Here is a 23,588-nt window from a genome sequence, read left to right as displayed (position 1 = left end):
TAAGGGCAAATATGGGGGAAGGCCTGGGATCCTTGTGGAGCACGGGAAATGTCACGGGGAAAGGCTCTGGGATCCCGAAGGGAGGGGGCTGTGGTTCCTGGTGGGGCGATGAGGGTCATGGGGCGGTAAATACCATGGGGGAAGGGGCTGGAGGCTCTGACAGGGTTGGGGGCGGCTGAGGACGGGTCAAATATGGGGGAAGGGGCTGAGGGTCATGAGGGGGACAGATGTGGGGGGGGCTGAAGGGCTTTGACAGGGGGGTTGGGGGGGAACTGAGGGCCATGAGGAGGGGGTGCAAGTATCATGGGGAAAGGCCTGGGATCCCTGAAGGGAGAGGGTGCGGGGCAGACATCATGAGGATATCCCTGAGGGAAAGGAGCTGCAGTCCTGATTGGAGGGGGGGCTGTGAGGGCCATGAGAGAGAGGGCAAATATGGGGGAGGGGCCTGGGATCCCTGTAATGGGGGCTGGGGGCTCCGAGGTGTGGGGAGGCAAAGGCCCTGGGATCCCTGAGGGGGAAGTTGCGGGGGACAGCTCTGAGAGCTCTTCCCTGCCACCTTCCCTCCAAGCTGGCAGGGAGGGGTTGACCCCGCACCCAGATCTGAGGGCAGGGCTAAGGGAGGTGCCAGGGAAGGGAGGGAGGGTGAAGCCTCCTGGGCAAGGTCCCAAGGGAACAGGCTGGAATTGCTGCTGGGCAAAGGGATTTCCCGTGGGGTGGGAGTGAAGGAGGCTTTAGGGGGGTGGTGGAGTAGGGCTGGGCAGGGAGGCAGGAGTGACAGGAGGGTGGGGGAGGGGATCTCTGGGCTCTGTGCCACCCTCCAGCCTCAGCTCCCTTTTCCTACAGTTTCTCCATGTCCCAGCCCCCCTTCCCCCCATTTATCTCCCTGCTTCCCTTCTTGTGGCCCCAAAGTACCCAAATGGAGGGAGTTGGGCCCTGGCAGGTCCTACCGTGTTGTCCACCCACTCTGCGTTCCCACCCCTCTCTCTTGCTGTTCTTCGCCCTCCTTCCTGTCTGCTTTCACTTCTATGGACTTGTGGATGGGCCAGCCAGCAGGTGCTATGTGATGTGCTCTGCTAAGTATTCCCCCTTGAAGCAGTCATTAACCTTTGATCTGCCCACCCTATTTTCCCTTGTCCCCCAGAATCTGTTGGAGCGCACATAGTGACCCTTTCAAATAATGGGCCGGGGGGGGAGGGGTATACAAGTTTTTTTGTGGGTTCGCCCCCATATTCCCAAATATGCATCTGCTTTCCCCCACTGTCACCCTACTCAGCCTCTCTCCTCATTCTCTTTTTGGTGAACATTTTCTTGCTTTGATTATCACTTGACCTCATTCCTTTTCCCCACTCTGTAGACCAAGAGAGCCCCGAAGAAGTGGCTGTGGTGAAGTCTGAGAAAATAGAAGGTGGTGGTGACAGCAGCAGCAACAGCATCAGTGAAGGCAATGGGGAGGGTCAGGTGAGCAGCGCATGGGTACGTGCTGGAGAGTGGGCAGCTATCCAAATGGGGCTAGCTCCATGCTTTGCTTTTGTCAGGGGATAGCCGTTTGGGGGCCCTGCTGAAGTACTAATACGCCCTGTGAACCCACAGATATGTTTGATTTGAGTCCTGGGACTTCCTGTGTTAGCATCATGATGAGTAGCTCTCTGACAGCCAAGCTTAGGAATCTTATTGAGAGAGAGGAGGTTTAAGTTTGGGGCTGCTGGTTGCTTCCTTGACCTCCCTTTTCTAACGCACACAGTAGCTCTAGTGTGTAAGCCTGTATGTACAGAGTTTTAAATAAATCCCTGACCAAGCTCTCCACTGCATGTGCTTGTCACCCCAGGGAGAGGAAAGAAGAATATAAATGCCCAACAGACATTGCCTAAAGCAGTTCTGGACAGTATACGGGTGCCTCTAGTATGAACACAGCCTACAAAAAGCAGTGGCTGCCTCGCCAGGGTCATATCCGGTACCCTTGGTCTTACCCCTTCCAGAAATACTTAGCACAGTTGCTCCTTTAAACATATCTTTATAATAGAGGAGCCTCCAGCATGCTCAGATGGGTGTCTAGAAGCAGCAGCACTTCCTCTTAGGACATATCAGTTCATACAGGGGAAACCCCCTTGCTTTGGGCTGAGCTGCAGAGGTAGTTTTAAAGCCACAGTTTGTGTTCAGAAACCCCTAAGCCCTGTCAAGCCCATGTCTGCTTGGGGTGCTTTGGAGCTGCGGGTGGGTGTTTGTCACTGAGGAGTGTTTATCTTGTGGGCAGCAGCTCCTCCCTGTTTGCTCTCATGCGCACTGCCCACTAGGCGGGTTCTGGTGAATTAACTCCTCCTTTCTCTGCTTGTCAGGAATCCCAGCCTTCTCCCTTGGCTCTCTTGGCAGCCACATGCAGTAGGATTGAGTCTCCCAATGAGAACTCAAACAGCTCCCAGAGCCAGCAAGGAGGCTCGGGCGAGCTGGACCTTACAGCTGCCACTGCTCAGCTTGCCCAGAGCGCCAATGGCTGGCAAATCATTTCCACTGGCTCAGCAACGCCTGCCACCTCTAAGGAGCAAGGGAGCAACGGCAACAATGGCAGTGACTCGTCATCCAAGAGCCGCCCTGTGAGTGCTGGGCAGTATGTGGTCGCTGCCACCCCCAATCTGCAGAACCAGCAGGTGTTGACTGGCTTGCCCGGTATGATCCCTAACATCCAGTACCAGGTAATCCCACAGTTCCAAACTGTGGACGGGCAGCAGTTACAGTTTGCCACCACTCCGACCCCAGTGAACGTCCAGCAGGATGCATCTGGGCAGCTTCAGCTCATCCCAGGGACGAACCAGCAGATCATTACAAGTAGAGCTGGCACGGGCAACATCTTAGCAGCCATGCCAAATCTCTTACAGCAGGCTGTGCCCATCCAGGGTGTCGGCTTAGGCAATAACAGCCTCGCGGGACAAACACAGTATGTGGCCAATGTCCCTGTGGCTTTGAATGGCAATATCACCTTGCTGCCTGTCAACAGCGTGGCAGCCAGCTTGGCTCCCACGTCTCAGACGGTCACTTTAAGTAGCTCGGGTTCTCCAGACAGCAGCTCCCAGCCAGTCACTTCCGGTGCTGCCATCAGCTCTTCCGGCCTGGCCACTTCCATCACTAGTTCTGGCGCTTTTTTCACCAATGCCAATAGCTTCTCAACGACCACCACAACCAGTAACATGGGCATCGTGAATTTTTCCACCAGTGGAACCATGGGAACAAATGTGCAGGTCCAGACACCCCCAAGGGCTAGCAGCGATCAGAACTCAGACTCTGTTCAGAACCAGGTGGCCCTTCAGCCAGGTCAGCAGAAGGAGGCTGATCAAAACCAGCAGTCCCAGCAGCAGCAGATCTTAATACAGCCTCAGCTTGTCCAAGGAGGCCAAGCTATTCAGGCCCTCCAAACTGCTCCACTCTCTGGCCAGACCTTTACTGCCCAAGCCATCTCCCAGGATGCCCTGCAGAACCTTCAGCTCCAAGCAGTCCCCAACACTGGGCCAATTATTATCCGAACACCGACCATGGGGCCCAACGGGCAGGTCAGCTGGCAGACAATTCAGCTGCAGAACCCAGCCACTCAGACAATCACCTTGGCCCCACTGCAAGGTGTATCGCTGGGGCAAACTGGGAGCACCAGCACAACTCTTGCCCCTAGTGGTACTGTCACCGTGAATGCTGCTCAGCTCTCCTCCATGCCAGGCCTTCAGACCATTAATCTCAGCGCTTTGGGAGCATCTGGCATCCAGGTCCATCAGCTTCAAGGACTGCCACTGGCTATAGCCAATGCTGCTGGTAAGTGAGACTTTTGGTTAACCAGCCCTCTGAATTGTTCTGCTTGTTCTTATGAAACCAAAGTGGCTGAACTAAATCATGCTGTTGATTCCATCCTTGGGGGTGTTTAAGGCCTGCCTTGACAAAGCCCTGGCTGGAATGAGCTAGTTAAGGATGGTCCTGCTTTAAGAAGGGGCTTGGACTAGCACTGGATGACCTCCTGAGGTCCCTCCCAACCCTCATTTTCTATGATCCCAGCTAGGACAGAGGTGTCAAACCCACAGCTGGCAGGGCTCATCAGATCTGCTTTGTTGCACGTATGCCTTATTTAGATTTTGAAGAGTCCAGGTTTCCATTTTAAATTTTAAGTTTCTAGCTTTCATAGCTGTGGGGTTAAAGCGGTTCTGAGTGAAACCTGCAGAAGACCTGAAACTTGACTGCAAAGACCTAGAAACTAACAACTTGCTGTTGATTGCCCCAGGCATTAACTCTAGCTCCAGTTAGGAGCCTAAGTAACTCTTTCATTGCTGGTGACTTTAATTGATTAAAAGATGGGAGCTGTAAGTGAATCCCTTGAGAATTGGGAGTTGATGGCAAAGAAATTCAGAGGACAGGTGAACAGACAGGATAGAAGGGGAGGAACAGCAGGGTGAGAAAAGGCAAAAATAGCATGTGTCCTAAAGGAAGATAACTGTGCTCTAAGCAGTGTTGGTACAGTAACCTGGCACGGAACAAGTAAGGGCAGATTTTAAATAAAGCCCATATTCTCTTCTTGATCATCGTAGCATAAAACTCTTATTGGCTGGGGGCAGGACCCTGGTGGGTTAGGAGAAGTGTTCTTTCAGTATGGAGTATAGTGTGCATCCTAGATAATTCAACAGCTTCCAGAGGATGAGTTTGCCACTGATGCCGCTGGCATGCATGTATGCACAACCCCTTTGCTCGGGGATTTCCAGATTGCACAATATGCTGGCTTCTTTATGTGCCTGTTTGAATCAAGTCAGGGGTGGGTCTAGGCTGTCCTGATCTCATCACTCTGGAGAGGTCCAAACAGTTAAACTGGCACAAAGCATGCTGATTGTTGAGACAATTATTTGTAAGAAGACTGCATTGATTCAGTTGAAACAAACTATAGTTTGTATGGCTGTGTGGTGTCTTAATGCTGTGTGAATGGTCTCATTGCTAGTCTGGGCGTGTGGAAATTTTGTTCTCCCTTTTGACACTGTGAATGTGAGACTTGCTTTAAGTGAAAGAAGTGACTGCTCAAAAGCAATGCTTCTGAACTCTTGTTTCTTTTGAGAGTGGCTGCTTGGGTATCACCCTTAAAAAATTCAGCCCTTCAAGTTGGTGGGGTTCTTTACATGAAGGTTTTTAATGTTACCCAATTCAACTTCTGTTTCCTCCTTGAAAGCAAATAAAGCCACTTACTTGGAATTGTCTTGCAGCCCTCTGCAACTTGCCGAGCTGCTGTTATGTTGGTTTGTGTGTTGCTTGTCTTCAGACTGTTTTTCATACCAGTTTTTAATTATAACTGTTAGGTACTGCTGTGTGAAGTGGAAGATATCCCTGGAGGTTTTGAAGACCTTGGTAGACAAAGCCTTGGCTGGGATGGTCTGGCTGGGGCTGGTCCTGCTTGGAGCAGGGGGTTGGACTAGATGTGACATCCTGAGCTCCCTTCCAACCCTCATTTTCTGTGATTCTGTATTAATAGATCACAAAGCCATAAGGGACAGTTTGACCATCTTGTTTGACCTACTTGTCCTTGGCTGTGGGTCTCCCCTTAACAAATACCTTGTTTGAACTGGGGCAAGTCTTTTAAGAAATGCTTCTGATTAAATTACCAGTATCTTTCTGGCAGGGTAGATTTGGTAGATTCTCTGGCACTGTGTACAGTATTCTGGCATTTGGAGCCTTCCAAAGTCATTTCTTTGCTGCCTGCAGGCCGAGTCAACGTGTTCCTGCCGTGAATGTGGAGATAGGAGCTGCCCACGTGCTTTGCTCCATGCTCTCTATTTCCTGTAACATGCGGTGGCTCTGCCCATGGTGGGTGGTTCAGGGAGGAACTGCTCTGGAGGCCTCCCATCGCATGGGCTGGTCATAAGCAGCCGCACTCCTTTCACTCACCCTGCAGCCCCGCTCCGTGCTGACACGACTGCTTTGATGCCGACTGAATTGGCTGCTGTGCTGAGTGCTGCGGCAGAAATGACTGGCACTGAAAACCTATGCGCTACATTTCTGATTTAGTTAGTCTTCAAGGTGCAGATTTGCCCTGCCTTATGCTTTTAACTGGAGCTATAGGACATTTGGAGGGTGGCAGATGTCATTTAGTTTGAACTGTCAGGATGCTTTTTGTTCAAGCTTTTGCAGAGATTATGTACATGGACAATCAGAGTTGCTCTCAGCTCCGCCTAGAATTACCTAACACTTTCCATTGAGCCCCTGCCTTCAATTGCTATTAGCTCTGCCAAACTTTAACCATTTGTGCTGGAACTTTCCACCCTCTCCGTTTGCCTGAGGCTGATCTTTTTGTAAGTTTTGGCAAAAGCTGTTCCAGGGGAATGGAAAGCAAAATCAAACAGAAACAGGCAGGGGAGAGCCAGGGCTGATCAGAGCTGGGCTGTGCCTTTTGCTATCCCTCCCTGTCTTGCTAAATTAGAGGGCACTGGTAGGTGGAGCATTGGTTCACACATGCTTAAAAGCTTGTTGCTGAGAATATTCATGGGTCTGCTGTCCCACCCAGTGTGCTGACCCCTGCCCAGCTCCCCACAGTGCTTGAGCAGCCCCTGCCCCCAGGTACCCACCACTTTCTTGCAGGTGGCAGGAAAACTGAGCTCTTGTCTTGGTTCTTCTGGGAACTGCTGCTAATCCTGTGCACTTGGCAGCCCTGGCTGTTGAGCAAGGATCTTGTTTTCTCCAAGAAGCAGATGAGGTAACCAGGGGGTTTCACAAGATCACTTTGTAGATAGCTGAGGACATAGCCCTGCTTTGAATCAGAGTATAAGCTTTTCAACAGCCTGGGTGCCTTGGGGAGGGAGTGTGCAAGGCTGTTCATCTTTACTGGTCTTGCTTATCTCCAAGGGCAGGAAATCATTCCAGGACACTGATCCCAAATATTTCACTGTTGTTGGCAAATCAAGGAGTAGGCCTCTGGGGAAACATGCTGCCTTTATTTCCCTGTAATGACTCATCCTTGCTGTTCCCTTCCCTCAGCTGGACTCCTCTAGCTTAGTGATGCGGGTCTGAGCTGTAGAGCTCACAATCCGGGTTCCAGCCCTGCTGATGAGCTGTGCATGATGCAATTTCCAGGCATCTTTTCTTCTGGGTGTTTTTTGGATGCTACTTCCTTGCATTTTTTTAATAACGCTGGTGTTCTGAGTCAAGCACTTAACCTGACTGCTGCTGTTTCTAACAGCTATTTGGGCCATTCAGATTCTGCCTGTTCGTTGCGCATGTTTACTGACACGATCACATATTGCTTGCCTGGTGGGGCTTCTGCTACTCTGAGGACAAATCTTGCAGTGGGACCCGGGGGAATCGGGTTCCGGAGTGGCATTCCCTGGCTCCAAGGTGCTCGATACTGCGTGCAGAGCACCAGGTCGAACATGTGGATTCATGCCAGGGTTGGCATTAGGAATGCAGCAGTGCCTCAGAGGAACAGCCTCGCTTGAACTGCAGTTACCTCCATTGCTCAAGTGCTAATAGCATCCGGGCCAAGCGTTGCACTCTCCTGGTTTTCTGTGTGTGCTTTCAGTTTGGCTTTCCATTGCGCAGCCGTGCCACCTCCAAGGCCTGGCAAAAGAGACTTCCTTCCCACCAGCCCCTCTGCAAAGAGGCCCCCCTGCAAAGCTGGGGGGGGAGCCGCTTTCTGATGCAACAGGGAACTCAGAGATGTACTGGGCCATAGGACGTTTAGAGACACGGAGACCCCTGGTTTCTTTTCCTCTTTTCTTTCCTTTTTAAAAGAGAAATAAATCGGCCTTTTTGGCAGAGGCCCTTAACTGTCAACATCTGGGAGGAGGGGCGTGAAGTAGATGGGAAGCTGGTTGCCTCCAGTCACTTCACTGCATTAATCTAGTGGCTTTTGGTGTGGAGTGCCTAGAAAATGAGGATAAGCTCCTGCCTGGCTGAAGTACCTGCTAGGTAAATAGGCTGCTGGTAATGGATTCCCATCAGGTGCTGTGTTCAGGCTATTCAGGAGCTGAATTGAGGGCTTGAGATAAAGCACTGGAGCTCTTTTTGTAGTGCAAAGGAGCCCAGCACAAGAGGAGGGTAATACCCAAGGTGCTGCTATGGAGAGGAGCTGCCAGGGTTTCCCAGCTTCCAGCACAGGGCAGGGGCTGGAGCAAAGCTAAGTGAGCAGTGGTTCTCAACCTTTTTTGTATCAGGACTTATTTGTAAACATCGATGGCCAGTCTTGCCCCAGTCCTCCTCACTCCCGACCCATTGCCTCCTGCCTCCAGGCCCCATCTTCCCAGTGTGTAGGGCAGGGAGGTGGGTCACAGGGGGCCCCAAGCAGGAACTTTGCTAGCCCGCAAGGGAAAAGCCAGTTTCCCACATTTCTCTTCCTTAAAGGAGAATCCATCTTTAAAGTTTGATCTATTTTTAAAGCTTGTTTGCAACCCTTCCCTATATTCTTGAGACCCACTGGTTGAGAAACACTGCTCTAGAGGGCAGCAGCCTGTGTTGGACTGGGATTGAGATGGGCCCAGGGGCTCTCAGCTGGTCATTCCTGTCAAAGGAACTGCCTGGCTGAGTGTGTTCCTGCCAGCTTTTGGGAAAATTGGGCTCTGTAACTTACTGTTTAAAAAGCAACACTAGGAAAATCCCCCAGCAGGTCATTTCAGTAACAAACGCCCTTCCAGACCCCGGGTTTGGCTGTTGCTCAGCCGGAGGCATTGCCACTGCTTTGGGCCCTGCTCCAGCAGCAGGGCTGGTGCAAGTAAAGGCCTTTATGCTCCGGCAGGCAGCAATTACATTGTCCTGAGTTATCCCAGAGTCCTCTCCTCTCACCTCCCAAACTGGAGTGCTCCTGCACAGTTCACATTGACTTGCCCTGATCATCTGCTGGCAGTACAATGTCTTAAGGGTTTTGTCAAGTTTTCACTCCGTGGTTTTCTTTGTTATCTCTTGCTATACCTTATCTACCTCATCTCTTCTTTTCTTTTCTTTTTTAACGCCTGGCTTCAAATCCAAGTGCATGACTTCCTTTGGATTCATTAGCAGGGTAGCTGTACTTAGTTGTCACTGAAAGGTGTTCAAGTTCAGCCACAGTTGAACCAGGACAGTTTCAGTCCCCCCGACACCTCCTTACCCTTTCTCATCAGCAGGGATCCTGGTTTCTCTGACTTAACTGGGGGGGGTTGTTGTTGTTTTTTTTCCAGGTTTAAAAAAGTAATCCAAAATCCACATTTTTCCGTGATCAAAATGAAACTTGACTATATATACATCTGTGTATTAGAGGATTTTCATTTCAGTCATGGAAAAATGTGGATTTTGGGTTAGTTTTTTAACACACAACTGGGGATTTTTTCTTATTAGAGAAAACTAGGATCCCTGCTCATCAGAAGCATTTCAGCAGAGCCTCTGAATGGATCAGGCAATGGAATTGGGAAGATTATATCAAAGAAACAACCCCTTGAAATCTGTTCCCTTCTTTATCAAACTTATCTAAACTTCTCCGTGGCTGTGTTTGAAGAGGTGGGGGGTTGTTCCTTGAAGCTGCTAGGCGCTTGAAGCAAATATATTCATGTTTTTTCTTTCTTCTTTTTTTGCGACAACTTCATCTAGTCAGTGAGATTTCTGTATGGTGTTTACAGAGGAAGAGAATCAGGATAAAATGTAGAGAAACAAGCCTCGACAAGCTCCTTCTTCAACGTAGAGTAATTAGTTTATTTGATTACATCAAATTACATCACTTGAGATAGTGAAATTACACAATTTAATCACTACCTAAACAGTATGTCACCTTTTTTTCTCCCTACTTTCCTGAAAAAAGGGTAGTTGAAGGAATCTCTGTTGCACTGACTGACTGCTTCTGAGCACCCCCGGCTTCCTGTTTCCAGGCATTGGAGACTTTATTAGCGCTAAACTTGGTTTAGGGCAGCTGACTTCATCAGAGTTTGAAGCTTCTTCTCAACTTTACATTTCTTTTAACCCCTTGATAATAGGAAGGGTATATTAGAAATGCTGAAAGCAGTGTGCCTTGGGACCAGTGCAGGTGGCAGGGTAGCATGAAATAGAGCAAGAAACAGTGTCTCCGTGTTTGTTTTGAGGCTGTAATTGTCACCAACTAGGGCTGTTATTGCTGTGCTCATTTTTGAGCTCGAGAGAGGCTTTTGGGAATTGTCTCATTTAACAGGACTGGAGTGGCCCATGTGGATCAGTGAGCCCTGGCCCCTGCTATCACTGTTGAAAACTGGGCCACACTGAAGCTTGTTCCTTGTTTGGAGCTGCTGGGTCTGACGTGAGATTCAGGAAGGCATTGGCACAGGTACTGGTTTGACAGGTTTGCTGTTCTGTAGAAGTGCCCTGCATTGTTCCTGTAATTGCCTTGTGCTGGGTCTGTCTTCAAGCCCTGGTTTTCCACCCGTGACTTTGGTCAGCTCCCAGCACCCTTGGCCCTTTCGGAAGGCACAGTTGGAATGGCAGTGATGCTGGCTCTTCCTGCCCTCTTTGACACACCTCCAAGGTAGAGCCTGTCTCTTACCCCACCTCCCTGAGGCCTATAGCTCTCACACCCCATGTCTCAGTGCTCTAGGCACCCTGAATTTGCTGTTTGTTTCTTCAGGGACATGATAGTTGAAGCCAGCAGAATTTTAAGGGGTTCAAGGAACCAATCGGTCTTGATTTCAGCCAGCATGAGAAATAGTGGTAGACAGATAAGCTCCCAGCATGTGTCTCTCTCAATTTTCTCATGGTTTTTGAGTGTCCTTTGAGCTGAAGTCAGAAGCTTGCTCTCCCTGCCCTCCTGTTTCTGCTCTGGGACATGGCCCCTATCTGTTAGTTTTTCTTCTCTTGCTTCAGCATCAGGGAATTGGTCACCCCAGCTAACTAGTCTCCTACCACATGATTCTTGTGTAAGGCAGGGGTGTCCATGATACAGCCCATGGAGCCCTGTCATCTCTCCCCTGATGCTGTCTCTAGGTCTGTGTTGACCCATGTGCGGCATGCAGTGGCTGGTTCTGGATCCACACCACGCACAGTGCACACACTTATGCTCCCACACCAACTATCCCTTCTGGGCAGCATAGAACAACCCCAAGCTAGCTCTGGAAGTGTGGCATTCCCAGCAGGCTGATTTACCCCAGTGGCATGGCCAGCCCTTTGCCAAGGTGAGAAGGCTCAGTGTGATTAGATCTTTACCCATCCTCTGTTGTTGGAGGCCATTTCTTGGAAGTTCAGCCAACACAGCTATAAAAGGACAACACACCAGTCCCATGGGCAGCTGGGGTTGCAGTCTAGCAGAGGGTGGCACAGAAGGTGCCCCACGTCAAAGAGGTGGTGAGCTGTATACGCAAACTCCCCAAACGATCAGGGTATCTGACCATAAACTGCCATATAATCATCTGTTAATGTGGGCTTAGAATATATATCACTTAGTTGCCTTCTCAGAGGAGAACTTGTTCCCTTGCAGCAAGCAAAACTGATTGAACTACTGTGGTAGGCCAACAAACTTCCAAGCTTTCTCAAAAGGAAATGTAATTTAATATGATGCATAAAAACCCTGACAATTAAAGGATATCGTAGAACTTGCTGTATGGCTTCAAGTCATTAAACACCAAATTAAAATACAATTACTCAATATGCGGCAGTATAACTTTGAAACAGCACACACTTATACCGCCAGTACCATGTGTTCCCTGCTCAACTGTCCATAACTCAGAAGAATTATTAAGATAGAGCTTTGCTCATTTCCATGAATGCCTTCCATTGCAGATTAATGCGTTTTGCGAATTAGTGAGAAAAGTGAACAATAAAATTCAAGAGCCTTGTATTGCAAAATGTACTTTGTTTCTTTGTGCAGCGAATGGGGCTTCATTTAGCTTGATCCTCTGTGTAGCATGGTACTTTGGAGAAGTAATGAAGGCTCGATGGCCTGGGATCTGAGAGCTGGGCTGTAAAATCACTGCTGAGAAATAGAAAGAGAAAATGCTTGACTGAGTTTGTGAACAAAAGGTTCTGTTAATTTTTCTTTTTCAGAAGCTACCCATAGACCAAAAAGAAACTCGCTTAAACAGAACTCTTGCAGGTATAAAAGGATTTGAGGGGGGTGTCTTGTGGTTCTTTCTATTTTCTCTTGAGTGCTTTAGCACTCAGTCAGTGTTGTCCCTTTCTCTTGATAATTTCTCCTTCATTTTTAGCCTGTGTGTATTTTTCCCTTAAATTTTTGCATGTTTAAAAATATTTTTCTCCTAGATGGGTGTTGTTTTCCTTCTCCCTTCACTAGGATAGCTATGGACTGTGGCTGCAAATATTGCCTGGTTAACCCAAGCTGTATTTTTGTCCCTGGCCTACATAAGAAGTGAATAATGTGGATTTTTTTTCCCAAGGTCAGGGGAGGTGACTCCAAAATAATCCTGCCTAGTGTGCTGAGAGCATTCTTTACCCAGGTTTAGGAGCCTCCATAAAACCTCTAAACTCCAATTTGCCCAGACTCACAGCAAGAAGACAAAAAACATTTTGTCTTTAAAAAAAAATAATCTTCCAAAGACTCTTGTTCTCAGGTCTGTTAAGAGGAGTCTGGCAGAATTAGCACAGCTCTTACAAGTTTCTCCTTCTCTGTAAGCAGTGCCTTGGCTATTTACCATTTTTGCATCAGAAATTCCTATTGGCCTGTGTTTCTCATTCATGATCCTTCCAAGAGGTAATAGTTTGGTAACAGTTGTCTAAATGATGAGATCTTTACCTTGCTCATGCCTGTTTCTGATTTTTGCTTTCACCTGGGTCAAGGTATTCTACAGCTGGTCTTGTGGTGCACTCAGACTGACTTCATGCTTCAGCAGCTGCAAAAGGGTGCTTGGCTATGTCATGCCCTGTCTTCACAGGACAGAGGAAAGCCATGCGTGTTCACACCACTGGACAGCAAAACCTTTGCGTTTCACCCCTGCTGCAGCCCTGTCAGGTGAATGAGTGGTAGAGATGTCACAAAAGCACAGTGCCCTTGATGCAAAGTGAAACTTGAAAGAATTAGGTCAGTTTTATTTAGCAGGTATCGGAGCTGTATTTCCATGGAAACATCGGCAGGATTCATAGGTGTTTGGTCCCCGTTACGCTGAAAATACAGTAGCATAGTTATTAATACATGCTTCAGCACCAATCTTGGAAGGATGGGCAGCAGCTTTGCAAAATGATTTGATAAATACAATAAAAGCAAGTTACCAAGCTTTCCCTCCTCACCCCATACATTCCCCACTGAAACATTAGTGTTTGACCTCAGTCCGTTCTGATACGCAGAGATCAAAGTGTGCCCTTTTCTTTGAGGCCCATCTTCTTTGGCAGCAATTGCACCAGAATTAGACTCAAGCCCTTGTTTACTAGAAAAAGCACTGCTTTTTTTTTCTGTTTATGAAATACCAGTAGAAAAGAGTACGACATAGTCTTTTGCGTATTTGAAGACTGAATCAAGGCCAGGAATCCAATAAAGACAGGAAATTGGTGTCCCACTGCTGTTTTACATATCCCTTGTGCATATTTTGACTCATCTTGCAGCAGCTCCTAGGCACAGCGCAGAAGATAATAGTGAAATCTCTCGTATGTACAGACAGTACTAGGCAGGCTGTCACCCTCTTCAGTTTTTAAGTAAAATAAGTACAGAGCCATATTTCCCTCTGTTTTACTTCTGGAGTATAAACATATGCTGCAAGAGCCAGAGTAGTACAAAAGGTTTGTCCTAAATTGCTGAGCGCTGTGCGTGGCATTGGGATGTGGCTGACTAGGTACAGGAAGCTCAAAGCCAAGGTTTTCAAGAGCGGTGAGAGTCTGTACACTCCTGTTTTCAGCAAGCCGATCTAAATGCAGCATTTAATAGGGGAGCTGATGTCACAGAATGGGCAGTTTTGAAGTGGTCTGATATTAAAAAAAACTCAGGCCAGTTATACTAAGAGGGTTTCCAGTATAGATTCCTACTGGGAGGAGGGGGCTGGGGGCTGCTTGCTGGGGTAGAGCTTATCTTGGTTCCCTTAAGGAACCTGCTGTACTTTCAGAAGCAGCTCTGGGCCTGTCTGCAATGATGACACTCTACGACCCTCTATTACTGTGTTGCCAGAAGCTTCTTGAGATGTCGCCTGGGTCACTAGTCCCTAAATGAAAACGAAAGATGCACTTAGTTCCTGGGAGTAGCTGCTTTGAGCAGTCGAATGATGCATATTAGGGCAAGAGACTGCACTTACAGTCAAAAATATAGTTAAAAACATCCGCATTGTCTTAGCACTGCATTGGAGTTGGCTTCTGTGGTTCCAGACAATGGCTGAGATCTTCATTTCGCCCCCAACAGGTTAGTCATGTGGGTTTATTCATCTGGCTCCAGCCTAGTGACTCGGCTTGGGCGGCGTCTGTCATTTCCTGTCCCTTCGTTCCCCCCCGCCCCCCCAAGTGCGTATGAGGCAGTTGTTTTACATCTCTCTACGGAAGGGAGGGTTTGGCTTTTCTGAGGAACCAGCTCCATGTGGTTCCTCAGCTCCATCCTCTCGTTCTGTGTTTGTCCAGTATTAGGCCGTGCAGTCATGACGTGGGGACTCATGATGCTGCCACAAGGCACACAATTAAAACTCCTTTATGGAGAAGGATCCATCTCTTCCCTAATATATGGAGAGGTAGTCTGCCATGCTAGTGGGAGAGAAGGCAGGACAATGCCACTGGAAAAACAAATTGGTTTAGAGAAGTATGAGCTTTTGTAGCAGTAATGTAATGGTCAGATGCTGGCAATGACCTGCCAAAAAGGAAGGGTTTTCTGTAGAAGGGAAAGGGACAGGGGGAGGGGGCATGGCTGAGAGGGGCTGAGTGGTTTGTTCGGCTCTGTTGGGATGATCACCTGGAGGGATGCTGGAGTCCCCGAGTTGTGGCGATCATCTGCTCTCCTCTGCTCTGAGCAAGCTTCTTGTGTAAGTCCATCGCAGCCCATTTTACAGGGCTGAACCTGGGGCCTTCCCCAAGCAGGCAGCAGAGAGGTTATGCGCTGCGTTGTTTCCAGGTCATGTAACAGGCTGGGCAAGATGCCACCTTGGAGACTAACTGGTTGAGAGAGGCCCAAGTTTTCATGGGCGACAGCTTGCTTCATCAGATGCTATGAATGGACTGGCAAACGTGTCCTTTAACATAGCACATTGTGATTTTTTCCCATCCACTGCTCCTCTCCCCTATCCCCTCCCCCCCAACAAAAAAAAAGAAAAGGATTAACAAGCATTAATCCTGCAGCATCAAGTGTCAGGTAAGTGGGTCCCCTCTCTCCATGTCCCCCTCCCCATTGGCTGTGGCTAGTGTTTTGGCCCCGTTCTGGTTCTCAGAGCCCCAGAAAACAGAAGGTTTGCTTAGCCAGGGGAGATTCCCCTGCCACTTGGCCTGCACCCCCCACCCAGACAGAAAAAGCCAGCATGTGAAATGGTGTTGCTTGCCCTCCTTTCAGGCAGTGGTTATCTCTACCAGGGACAGCTGGGCTTGTACTGCTGGCTTTAATCAGGGCAATCCCCTCCCTGGGCAGGGCCTGGCCCTTGGGGGTGTGGAGAGATGGGTGGAGGAGAGGGAGGAAAGTAGGGCAGAGTTTTCTGTATAGCCTCTTGCCCTCCATCAAATGTGCATGTAGCTTGTACAGGAACAGCACCCAGCTGGGACATGGAACAAGCCTCAGTTGCTCTTGGACATCAGAAATGAGTCGCTGGGGTATTTTTAACAGCTTTTGTTCTTAGCTCGATCTCTAGGCATCCTGGTACTGATGCAACTTCCTTGGGAGAAGGGCGACACCTGCTGGCGAAAGCAGACCCATTAATCCACGGAGGAGCCGAGAGGCTGTTCAGGGGCAGCTGGGTTTATCACTCACCTCCCACCCTCTCAGCATCATCCTTAGACTGCAGCAACAAAGTGTGATGCTCATTGTTAAGGGCTGCAGGGCAGCTGGAGAATCCCAACAGCTAACTGCTCCAGTGGCTGTGCCCTGGCAGCAATCTGGATACTTCAGGGTGTCTTGCTGAAATATCTCAGTGGTCGGGGTTGAAATCCTGTTCTTCACGCAGTCTCTCTGCAGCAGTGATTCTCAGCCAGGGTGCTAGGACACGCTGGAATGCTGCCAGATCCTTTGAAGGGGTCCCCCAAGGTGTGAAGAGAAACGATCTATGCCTTTTGTTTACTTCTCCTTATTGCAGTGTTTTTTTTTTTTTTTTTTTTTAACCAGGGTGCGGTGAGATCCTTTTAAGGGTGTCCCACACTATTAGCAGTTGAAGTGTGAAAACAGCACAAGTTTCACAAGGCAAACCCAGAGATTATGATAGGAATCCATAGTGTCAAAACCATTCTGAGCTGTTGTGGGCTTTCTGGGTTCTTTGCCACAGCAGAACAGGTCTCCTTAGCTTTCACTGGTTTGTTGACTATTAAAAAAAAAAACGAGCTGGCCCTTTCCAAGGGGATCCTTGCATATCAAAAAGTAGAGAACGCTTGCCAGTTGTTCGCTGTAATTATTGACTGCAAAGGAGTTTTGTCACTGCAGAGAGAATTATGAGGAACTAACTGCTCGGTGGAAGTTGCAGCACAGCTTTTATAAAGGCTTTGCTTCGGTGCTTCCTTTATTGTCTGGGAACATGTAATCTCTGTCCTTCTGGTTCTCCACAATGACTGCCATGTCCCACAGCAAGGACTGATCTTTCAAAGAAATCTCAGCCTGGCTTCTCATGTACTGAGGGTTTTGTGGGTCAGTAGTTCCCTGATGGGGGTGTGTATATGTATGCTTGCTCCAAACACCAGCTCTAAAAACTTACAACCCTTTCCAACCCCCCCTTATCTGTATTGCTATAATGCCTTGAAGCTCCAGCCAAGGCTGCAAAGCACTCAACGCAGTGGAGTACCAAACACAGGTGGGGTCTGGACTGCCTCCTCTTTTGCACGGCGGTCCTTGACCAGCAGAGCTGTGGTGGCAGAAGCCTCAGGTGTCGAAAGGGATAGGAAAACAGCTCTGGAACGGTGGGTTCCTGATGCCTCCATTACACCTGGAACTAACTCCTGTTCAAAGAGAGTGCCCTCAGCAGCACCTTTTTTTTAGAAGGGATTATGGTGGGATAAATGGCATTACCTCTTTCCTTCCAGCAGGGAGCGAGAGCCCTGATCCCATCCCAGAGCACCTGGCCGACGGGTGGCTTTTCAGAGCATTGCATTGCTCAAATTCTAGCCATTTGCAGCTGGCTACAGGCCCGTGCCAGAAGCAGCAGCAGCAGCAGTCTGAGCATAGATGGGGCCAAACCACTTTGAAACACACTTAGCACAGGTGCAGCTTAACCCGAAGCCCAGCAACGTAATCTGCACCTGTGCACGTAACGGGAGAGGGCTGTTTCTGTCTTGGCTTCTGGGAGGCAGAGGATGGCTGTAGCTGATCAGCCCCATGACCAAACAATCCCAAACTTGAGCTGCAAACTCCCCTAGGCCTCTGAAGCAGCGTCCCAGATTGCCATATGGATTTGGGGGGAGGGGGGTAGATAGAAACCCACTGGCATCTTACCTCTGCTGTAGGTGGCTTTTCCCACCCCAGAAGGGCTTCGCACCTCAGTCTTGACGCAGCCACATGCATTTTAAATCTGTTGTTGGACCTATTGGCATATGTTAATTGCAGCTGAAAACAGATTACTCAGCCTGCTGTCTGCACACCAGTTACTGCTTTCAGCATGGGCATAATCAAGCAGTGGAGCTTGAAGGGAAATAAAACACTTGAGGAGTGTAGATGAGGTTATTGAAGATGCAATTAAATGACAGCATAAGCGTGGAGCAATAAAACGGAAATGAAAACCGATAGGCCTAAAAGCTTCTCGCCCCTCTACCCCCCTCCCCCCTTTACAAATGGTTTATGTGTGTCTGGTTTGGAAGCTTGTCAGTGCTGCTCTGTAATTCCTATGGCTTTTCTAATTAGGTGCGCTCCTTGAGAGCGGGAACGCAGTGCACAAAATGCTCCAGATGACTTTTCAACATTATACATCCCTTCCTGTAATCACAGTCGTTAACCAACTAGCGCGCTCCAATAACATCTTCCCTGATAGACGCTTCTCGAATGACAGGCTCCCCGGTTGCTTTATTTATTGCTGCGCTTCAGTTTTATTGTTGGGAGGCTTTGCATCTGTTCACTGGGTTTGCTCCCGGATTGGCGCTTTCATCATTTTCAACTAAGCAGATACGTAAAGGGGAAAAACTGTTCTGTTCGGCCTGACAGTCTGAGCAGAGTTCCCAAGCAAGAAACTTTTGCCTGGGATAAACTGGGGGTTATACGATTATTTTTAAACCTCACAGCGTGGCCCCCTTTTTGGCTGGGCACTAAAGCAGTCTTCCTTGTTGCTCCTTTTAAGGCCAGAGCCTGAAATAATGTGGGTTTCTATCCCCCATATGTGGCCATGGCAGGGCTCCGAAATGCCTCTTTGTAGTGGAAAAACAGATGCATTTCTGTCTGGGAAGGGTGAGAATCATCCACCTTTGTTATCTGCCTCCTCTCACTTATTTCTCAACTCGCAGCCTTTGGCTGGAGTTAGGAATGCAAGCTAATAAATGTGAGTGACCTTGGTGAGAAGAGGAGCTAACGCAGTCTCTGATATGCCCTGGTTGGCTTTCTGCTGCCTCCAGTACAAGTGGCCAGCCTGGTAGGAGCCGGCTGTGGTTTGTGGGGAGCGGGTTATGAATCCTGCATCTGCCCCTTTCAGAACTATGCCAAGTGAAACTTCCCAGGTTCTGTCCTTTTTCCCCACTCAAACGCAGGCTTTGGCACATAAACGTAACATCGCTGGAACCTTTTCTATCCACAAATGTACTGTGCGCACTTCTGTTGTAAGCAGAACTTTTCAGTGCTCTGAGCCTGAGCTCTGTGCTAATCCAGGACTGTGTTGTTGCCTCTGATTCTGAATAGCCTTAGAACAGCGTAGATCGTCTCTGGGGTGGGAACACATGAATGTCTAAAGTTCAGGTTGGACTTGACACTGATTGGCATTGCCAGGTGTGCCCTATGCTTGGTGCGTGGGGAACAGGAAGCCATGCAGTAGAACAGGGTGACAGATTCACAAGCAAGGAAGGGAAGAGAGAGTTGTCTGAACCCCTGCAGAAATCTAGATGTCAAGAGTGAGGTCTGGACCAGTGAGGTCAGAGGCAGAGCCTCCATTAACTTCATTCAGATGATGGAGCTTGTTTTGCCCCTGCTGTTCTTTCAGACTGGACAACACCTTTGGTGGCGTTTTTAGTTTCTTTTCCCCTCTTGGTTAACAGGATGAATTGATACCATTACCAGCCCACTCCTTAAACTAGTTATCTCCTTGAAAAAGACACGTCAACTATAATGTGGTGGGATTGATAGTGCAGGCAAATCTACGGGGTAATAAAGGCCGTTTCAGTGTGTAAATGTGTGCCATGTGCTCGTGGGGGAAAGGAAGGGAAAGGAATTTATTCAGTCTTCCTCATGGGAGAAAGTATGGGGTGGCACCGTCCTCTGTGACCGTATGGCATGAGGAAGCTTCGTGCTGCTAAAGCTGCTTGAGGCAGAACCAGTACTGTATTTACTTGAATTCGAGCCAAGATAGTGTCCCCCGCCCTGCGCGCCTTTTAGCGTGGAGGGGGAAGCTTTGTGTTGGATTTGAGCAGCAGCCCAGGGCAGGTGGCAGCTCCTGTTCTAGCTCTGACCCAGGCCCAGGGCCAGAGCTGCTGCCTACCCTGGACTGGCTTGTCTTCCCCTCCCATCCTTCTCTACCACTTCTGCTGCTTTTCCCACCACAGGCATGTAGGGCACAACTTTAAGATGATCCTCCAATAATTAGATACTATGCATGGAAAATTATAACATTTTAATTTTCCATGTCCAGAATCTAATTACTAGGGAGTTGTCTTGGATTTGGACAGTGACTACAGTGACTTCCCATGGACTATCTGTGCCAGGGAACAAGGGTCCTCAGAGAGGCAGCTAATTCCTGCCCCCAGGAACACAGGGCAGGGAGATGAGTGTTGGGTGGAGTCCGAGATGCCCATCCTCGTAATCCTTTCCAGGAGCCATGGCAGAACTTTCAGTTGTGCTGTTCATGTCTGAATAGAGCTTTCACATTGCGTTGAACAGTGCACGGAGCATCTGCTGAGCGCAGGCAGGTTGCTGTGCTGCAGATGTTTCTCTCTGGAATTGTCACCTGCCTTCTACTTGTCATCTGCAGTGCCTGCTTCCTAGCTGCTCCTCGGGTCATGCGTGCCACAAAACTCCCGCCTCATACAGTGCGCCCGAGGCAATTAGAGCATGCATTCACATTCCTTTCCTGATTGATTTCCTTGCAGATTCCAGTAGTAATGGAGTCTTCTTTCCCTCCAGGTGACCATGCTGCTCAGCTGGGCCTCCACGGGGCAGGTGGTGATGGGCTGGCAGATGATGGCGCCGCTGTGGAAGAAGGGGAGACAAGTCCAGACCCGCAGCCTCAGCAAAGCCGGAGAGTGCGGCGAGAAGCCTGCACTTGTCCATACTGCAAAGACAGCGAAGGGAGGTAGGATTTGCCAGCGGCAATAAGGAGGCGGGTACAGTGCTGCCAGGGCTCAGTGGCACGGAGAGCAGAGGAAGGTTGGAGCCTTTTCCTTCTGTAACCAAACCAAATCTAGGTCAGGCTCCTAGGGAAGCAGGATGCTTTGTCTTGCCATAACTAACTTTGCATCATTCTCCCAGGAGGCCAGACAGGGGAGTAACAGTGATTGAGGGTCATGTGCCCATGGTTTGCTGGAACAGCTTATTTGGCCTGCCTGGGTCAGTGCCCTGTGGACCTGACATAGGGTAGAAGGAACTAAGATCTGGATGCATGTTAGGCTGGGTAGCGTTAGCTGGGCTGGGGGTGGGGAGCTCATGCTAGGTCTCCCCATACTCTGTGTCAATTGGAGCTAGCACTGTTGTCCTCCAGTGCCCACCAGGCTGCGTTCATAAAGGGAAGATGTCAAGCAGCTGCTTTCACCCATGAGTAATGAGGGGCTGTTATCACTGCTAGACAGAGAATACCTGAGTTTATGGGCATGGGGTTACAGATTGGGGCGGTTTTGTTGCTGAGAGCAGTCAGGTGCACAGACATGGCTTGCTGCTGGGAGAGCGGCTCATTAAATACACAGCTGGAGCGAGCCTGGATCTGAATGCAGGGGTCTCCCTGGGAAAGGGAGCCTAGGGCAGAGGAAATGGTTAGAGCAAGACAGGGCCACCCCAGACCTGCTCCAGCCACTTTACAACAAGGAGGTGGGGAGAAACCTCTGCCCATCTGTGTCGTAATCCCTGGGTGCTGGGACAGGTCCCTGGGTGCTGGGACAGGTCCACCTGCCAGCCATGATAGTTTGTGTGCGGTGACCAGCTGCCTCGGCTCATGGTTGAATCCCGGCCAATCCAATCCCTCTAGTACCCTCACCTTCCTGGTCCAAGGTCCCACCTGGATTGGGTTAGGGGGGCTTTTCAGTACGCACTGCCTGTTGGACCCTATAACCTTTGCCTGTCAAAGGGCTGGAAGCTGCTTTACCACGTAATCATGCATGGCAGCTTCTGCATGCCTCCTGGATTCCTGACTCCAGGGAGGGCAGAGGGGCCTCCTTTGTCTTGCATGTGAGTGAGCTCAGGCTCACTGAACTTGCTAACGTGTGTGCAGAGCTATGAACAGGATGGAGGGATCCTAGTACCTCTCCCCATTAGACTGGCCTGCCAAGCAGGCCTGTTGCCTAGAAGCTGGTCAGGAGGCAGCTCTTGACCCTCTGAGCTGGGATCTGTCACCTCGGTAAGCCTGTGTTGCTCCTTACTGAGAGGCTGTTCTCTGCCCTATCTCCAGAGCAGATGGGCTCTTCTGTGTAACACTTTCATTGTCCCTTTGGTTCTTTCAGAGCCTCTGGGGATCCAGGCAAAAAGAAGCAGCACATCTGCCACATGCCAGGCTGCGGCAAGGTATATGGCAAGACCTCGCACCTGCGGGCACACCTGCGCTGGCACACAGGCGAGCGCCCCTTTGTGTGCGGCTGGATGTTCTGCGGCAAGCGCTTCACGCGCTCAGATGAGCTCCAAAGGCACAAGCGCACGCACACAGGTAGGCTTGGGGCAGGACCGGCCAGGTGACACTCCAGCTGGTTGTGACGGTTTCCAGGGTCCTCCCACTGGCCAGATCCCTGTGCTTCCTCACCTGCTGCTCAGCTCTGGACTGGGGGCTGCGGGTAGTTAGCACCACCTGCTGTACGAAGCTGCTACTTGCTGGCTCCATTGCAACAGCACCCAGCAAGTCCTCCCCAGGCTTTTCAGCTGAGGTAGTCTCTGCTCCTTAGCTGCCCTTATGAAAGGAGCAGACTTTGGCAGGGCAGTTAACAGGAGCGGATCTGAGCACATGTCGTAGAATTACCCAAAGAACTGAGCCAGAGCCTGATCCTGCTCTTCCTAACATACAAATGGGATGAGTTCTCTGCAGAGCCCTGCCGAGGAGTATCTGGGGTTTTGTTGGGGCAAAGCTTCTGTCTATGTATTATAGAGCAGCATCCGGTCCCACTGTGTTTTGGGGGAGAGGGTTTGGGCATTTCCACATAACAGATTCAGGCTATGGGGTAGGTAAATCCTTCCTGCTGGATCCCGTGAAGGCATTTGTCACAGACTAGAACCCAGCATAGTGAGAGCCTGTTTGCTGAGGATCTTCAAAGTCCTGTGCTAGAAGCAGCAGCCAGAGGGCCATGGGCTGTGACAAAGAACAGGAAGGTTGGAAAACCCATGGGCCTCCAGGCTCGTGCGAGTGGGATTCAGCATTGCGACAGGCCTGAAAGGCCATTCTGGGCTGCACCCCTTGCTGTTATCCCACCCAGCCCAGGTGCTTCTCACCCGGGGAAGTGGGGAGGATGTGGCTTTCCTTCAGGGGCTTTGAGTGAGCCCCTGCTGGCCCAACTGATCCACCTGCCTCTTGTGTCTTCCTCCAGGTGAGAAGAAGTTTGCTTGCCCTGAGTGCCCCAAGCGTTTCATGAGAAGCGACCACCTGTCCAAACACATCAAGACACACCAGAACAAGAAGGGCGGCCCGGCCGGAAATGTGGCCATGAGCGTCCCCATGGACACGGCAGCCTCCTCGGAGGGCAGCAGTGGGGCCGCTCAGTCTGCCCTCATCGCCACCAACATGGTGGCCATGGAAGCCATCTGCCCTGAGGGTATCGCCCGCCTTGCTGGCGGTGGCATTATGCAGGTGGGAGACCTCCAGTCCATCAACATCAGCGGCAATGGCTTCTGAGGCCCGCATGGACGGCATGCTGGGTGCGGTGCACGCACCCAGGGGTTCAAGCGAGCGTGGGTCCAAGAGGCGCGCGGAGAGGAAGCAGATCAATCTGTCCTGCCAGGTGTGCCGAGTGGGTGGGGGAGCAGTGCCTTCCAGCACTCAAACCCAGCTCCCCTCTGCCAGGAGCGCTCCCTGCACTCCAGCCCCCAGAGCCTGGCAGACCTCTGCCCAGGACTATGTGGGGAGGCCGGAGATCTTGACTCGACTTATTTCCCCCTCCCAGCCCCTACCCCATAAACAGCCTCCCTCTGTTCCCTGCCGTCAGTCCCCCGCGCCACCATCATGCCTTGGTTAAATGTATATGATCATCGAAATAACTTTTTAGCAAGAAAAAACAAAAAAAAATCAGATTCTATA

At 50.0% G+C, this 23,588-nt stretch overlaps 1 protein-coding gene and 1 long non-coding RNA gene across 2 annotated transcripts in view; one reads left to right on the top strand and one right to left on the bottom strand.

The window, feature by feature from the left end:
- The window catches only part of SP1 (Sp1 transcription factor), a 25,027-nt gene extending 1,445 nt beyond the window's left edge, over positions 1 to 23,582 (top strand). Inside the window, exons 2-6 of the mRNA XM_019554680.1 lie at positions 1,324 to 1,458; positions 2,334 to 3,792; positions 20,288 to 20,456; positions 21,814 to 22,013; positions 22,882 to 23,582. Coding sequence (XP_019410225.1) covers positions 1,324 to 1,458; positions 2,334 to 3,792; positions 20,288 to 20,456; positions 21,814 to 22,013; positions 22,882 to 23,186 — 2,268 coding nt within the window. The 3' untranslated portion in view covers positions 23,187 to 23,582. The remainder of the gene's footprint in view (positions 1 to 1,323; positions 1,459 to 2,333; positions 3,793 to 20,287; positions 20,457 to 21,813; positions 22,014 to 22,881) is intronic.
- Positions 11,457 to 16,066, bottom strand: LOC109323402. The gene is made up of 2 exons (XR_002104660.1): positions 14,801 to 16,066; positions 11,457 to 11,899 (listed from the first exon to the last, which is right to left on the bottom strand). It is a non-coding gene; the product is annotated as an uncharacterized LOC109323402 (long non-coding RNA).
- Positions 23,583 to 23,588: the final 6 nt, after the last annotated feature.

Source organism: Crocodylus porosus, unplaced genomic scaffold, assembly GCF_001723895.1.
Source record: "Crocodylus porosus isolate Cpor-Errol unplaced genomic scaffold, CroPor_comp1, whole genome shotgun sequence".
Taxonomy (NCBI): domain Eukaryota; kingdom Metazoa; phylum Chordata; order Crocodylia; family Crocodylidae; genus Crocodylus; species Crocodylus porosus.
The sequence above is the reverse complement of the archived record's forward strand: the minus strand, read 5'-3'. Positions and strand labels throughout refer to the sequence as shown.